The sequence below is a fragment of the Sinocyclocheilus rhinocerous genome, unplaced genomic scaffold, assembly GCF_001515625.1.
Source record: "Sinocyclocheilus rhinocerous isolate Xijiao unplaced genomic scaffold, SAMN03320098_v1.1 scaffold273, whole genome shotgun sequence".
In the NCBI taxonomy this organism is placed as follows: domain Eukaryota; kingdom Metazoa; phylum Chordata; class Actinopteri; order Cypriniformes; family Cyprinidae; genus Sinocyclocheilus; species Sinocyclocheilus rhinocerous.
In genome coordinates this window covers 1203193-1207424 of record NW_015656360.1, presented here as the reverse complement: position 1 = coordinate 1207424, position 4232 = coordinate 1203193, and the positions used below count along the sequence as shown (strand labels likewise).

Here is a 4232-nt window from a genome sequence, read left to right as displayed (position 1 = left end):
TCATTCGGTTATGTTTATTATATTAATATGTTTCAGCACGTTACAATCATTATATGGCTTGAGTTAAGGTAGCCTATCTTCTGAATTAAACAGTTTATCATACAGATTGAAAGCGTGAATCCCGTCTCTCTCTCCATCTCTCTCTGTTTATGGGTATTTGTGCGTGCTTGCGTGGGAGGGGTGCGATTTTCGAATAATAATCAAATAATACCAAGCGATTTTCGAATATTATTTTTGCTTGGAATGCCCATTCCTAGCACATGATAACTTTCATTAACTCAACAGTAAGTGAATCCACATCACCAGCTAATTACTCTTCAAGACAAAATTCTAAAGATGGCTGCGCACTAGTTTCTCTGACGCATAAGGTGAATAACCCCATCTACCTTCTCTGTTCTTCTCTGCAGATCCGCCACCATGGGGAATATGTTTGCAGGCCTCTTTAAGAATCTCTTTGGGAAGAAAGAGATGAGAATTCTGATGGTGGGCTTGGATGCTGCTGGAAAAACCACCATCCTGTACAAACTGAAACTGGGAGAAATAGTCACCACCATCCCCACTATCGGTCTGTGATTCTTGCACTTTTACTTTGCTTTCTTTCTCAGTCATCCCTATTTCAGATTAATAAATTTGTTTTGCACCATGTATTGCTGTTTTTTTCTCTCTTAAGTGGGCTTGGTTGTGGAAATATTATTTTATCCATGGACATTAAAAAAACATCAATAAATAGTTGCAAGGCATTAATCAAACCAACCAGCTCTGATTAGATACTTTGATTTGAAGAAAAAAAAAAAAGTGGTTTCCTGTATTTTTATTCTGCTTTTATTCGTTGTCCCTCCCCCCTCTCATTCCATCTCTGTAACCCCTTTCACACTGCACGTTGGTCCCGGAAAATTGCCGGAGTGCCTTCTGTGTGAACGCAAACACATCCCAAGATTGATTCCGGGATCGATCCCGGGTTGGGGACCTAGTAACATTGCCGGGTTCAGTCCCAGAAGGTGCCCTGTGTAAACAAAAGCTGGAACCAATGCCGTAACGGATGTGTCGTAGTGATGACGTAGTATCGTGCGACTCTTTGAGCGGATGTTTTCAATAATACAACCCTGCAGTGCCGGAGGGGCTAGTCAGTGTTTTAAACGCAGAGAGTGGCGTTCACATTAAAAAAATAAAAAAAAAACAGAAATGTGCACGAACTGGACTGAAGCAGAGACCACGGAGCTCCTCAGTATCCGCGCTGAAGCTGAGATCGTTTGCCAGCTCAGTGGAACGGTACGTGATGCGGTTGTGTATGAGCAAATTAAAACCAAAATGCAACAGCGTGGTTTCTCGAGAGAGAAATCACAAGTAATAAGTAAGCTCAAGTTTTCGACTCGTACATTACACGTCACATCCAATTCCCGGGACACATTACCCGTGTATTTTCCGGAATATCTGTGTGAAAGGGAATTGTGTGTCCTATCTTATCTCTCTATCCCATCTCTTTCTCTGCTGTCTGTGTGTATATATCGTACAATTCTTTGCCCTCGGGCCGTAGTGTTATTAGAGCGGGGCCCCAGCATGAGAGACAAGAAGTTCATGCCTTTTCACCCTCATTCCATCTGCCCCTCTTTTCTTTGAACCAGTTTTTAACTTGCCCCCTCTCCTCTTTGCAGGTTTTAATGTTGAGACGGTAGAGTATAAGAACATCAGCTTCACTGTGTGGGATGTGGGTGGTCAGGATAAGATCCGGCCGCTTTGGAGGCACTATTTCCAGAACACACAAGGTCAGTGTCCACACATGCACACAGAGAACCAGGTATGGAGCAACTCTTAAGCGCATACTCAGTCTCTCACTGTCTGTTCCACAGGCCTGATTTTTGTTGTGGACAGTAACGATAGGGAGCGAGTGAATGAGGCGAGGGAGGAGTTGACGAGGATGCTGGCGGAGGACGAGTTGAGAGATGCCGTGCTGCTCGTCTTTGCCAACAAGCAGGTAAAAGAGGAAAACCAAATTCTCTAAACGCAAGCAGCATCAGCAGCCCCAGTATTTATTTGTAAAGCATCCTTGGGTATTTGAAAGGCGCTATATAAATAAAACGTATTATTATTTGGTTCCTTTTCTGACTTCTGCTAGGGCTGATGTCATTTATGACTTTCATTGATTGGTCTGGATATTAATGGAGTTGATCTTATTTGGTTTGATTTAATTCTGATTCACCAGCTCAAATTCTGATTTGATTAGATTCTGATTAAAGTATATTTCACATTTATAGATTTTGCTTATACTGCTGTTTAAAAGTTTTTTTAAAAGAAATTAATACTTTCATTCAGCAAGCATTTTATTCAACAGCATTAAATTGATCAAAAGTGAGAGTTAAGACTTTTACATTGTTACAAAATATATGTTTTAAATAAATGCTGTTCTTTTGAACTTTTTTTAATTGATCAAATAATACTGAAAAAAAGGATCACTGGTTACACAAAAATATTAAGCAGCGCTTTTAAACATTTATAATAAAAAGAAATGTTTCTTGAGCACCAAATCAGCGTATTAGAATTATTTCTGATTTGCTGCTGAAAATCCTGCTTTGTCATCACAGGAATAAATTACATATTAAAATATATTAAAATTTAAAACGGTTCTATTAAAGTATAATATTTCATGAAAATACTGTTTTTAATATATTTTTGTTGAAATAAAAGTAGCCCTGGTGGGCACACGATTTTTTTTCATTTTTTTTTTTTTCAAACTTTCAATGTAAGAAATTCTCTCTCTGGTAATGCTATAAATTAAACAAGCCAGTGCTTTAGACTGATTCAAACCAGTAACTCATCTTGCACTGACCACATTTTTGGTTATGTTGTTGATTCATTCAAATGAACTGGCTCATAAGAGTCTTTTAAGTTTGTTTAGCAGAATACAGTGACATCTGCAGGTTGGGCAGCACATTTTCACACAGCCAGTAAAAATGTGCAGTGATCTTGGGTTTTTATGAATCAATATTGCACAAATCAAAATTGATATTTTTAAGAAACTCCGTGTTTGATTGCATTGCTCTTTCCATCTGTTCCGTTACAGGATCTGCCCAACGCGATGAACGCAGCCGAGATCACAGATAAGCTGGGCCTTCATTCCCTGCGTCATCGTAACTGGTACATCCAGGCCACCTGCGCCACCAGTGGGGATGGCCTGTACGAAGGGCTCGACTGGCTCTCCAACCAGCTCAAAAACGCTAAATGATCAATTCCACCCTCTCCTCTTCTGTCAGCGCTGTGTGTGTATGAATGTGTGTGAAGGGTGACAGCACTGGTTTCAGTCTTGCCTGGTTGCCCAGTTTATCTATTTCTTTCTCTTGTTCAGTCTTGTATACATCAGAGACTCTGACCAGTGCTGTCTATAATGCACATGCAAGAGTGTGTGTGTGTACGTGTATGTGTGTGTGAACTGAGGGTGGGAGTAGCCTTGCTGTGCCTTTCAAAATAGACACTCAGTGTACAGCACGGTTCTCTCTTTCTCTCTCCTCTCCCCGTGGTTTTCTGCACGCAAAGAATGACCCAGGATGTTAAATATTTGTTACCTAATACACTGAAACCAGACTATAGGCCTGATTTGTCCCTTTCCCAATGTTTAAAGCAATCACGCATGTCTAAAATGTTGCAAGGTGTGAGTTGCCATCCTTTGACCCCACATTTGATAAAACTCATTGTAACCTGCATCAGGTTGGGAAAAAAGAAGGAAAAAAATCAGACAATAAAGTGACATTTCTTGTCCATCCATTCTTCTTCGCGTTATTTGAAAATCATGCTAATGCTTTTAGGTATGTCACATGATGCTTTCCATGTGAACACCAGCTCTCTTTCCCTACTTCAGTCCTCAGTCAAGCGCATTCAAGCACAAGCCTGTGAAACCTTTCGTTTACACAAAGTCAGTTTGTAGAATGTCTTAAACTATTGCCTGTGGGGAAGAAATCATTTGACCCTGAGTGTCTGCTTTTTTTTTTTGGGATCTTGCTGATCATCCAAGCAGATCCCAGGCACTAACTAACAGCCTTACATGTGTTTTGATTGCCATGTAAGAGGCGACTGCAGAAGTGATGAGTGTTCGTGGGAGTATGGAGGGAGTGAGCGCCTTCTGCTGGAGCAGCGAGGCCTTTTGCGAGATGCTCCCACTCCAGTGATTCTTCTTTTAGCTCTTTTTCTTTTATTGTTGTGATTATATTTTTTTCATTATTTTGTTTTCTTTCTATTAGTCT

At 40.3% G+C, this 4232-nt stretch overlaps 1 protein-coding gene across 2 annotated transcripts in view; it reads left to right on the top strand.

Annotated features, from left to right (window-relative positions):
- The window catches only part of LOC107720015 (ADP-ribosylation factor 1-like), a 16660-nt gene extending 12455 nt beyond the window's left edge, over positions 1-4205 (top strand). For both annotated transcript variants that reach the window (XM_016527585.1, XM_016527586.1), the window contains exons 2-5: positions 408-565; positions 1653-1763; positions 1848-1972; positions 3059-4205. In XM_016527585.1, the coding sequence (XP_016383071.1) occupies positions 418-565; positions 1653-1763; positions 1848-1972; positions 3059-3220 (546 nt within the window). In that variant the 5' untranslated portion in view covers positions 408-417 and the 3' untranslated portion in view covers positions 3221-4205. The remainder of the gene's footprint in view (positions 1-407; positions 566-1652; positions 1764-1847; positions 1973-3058) is intronic.
- The last annotated feature ends 27 nt before the right edge of the window (positions 4206-4232 follow it).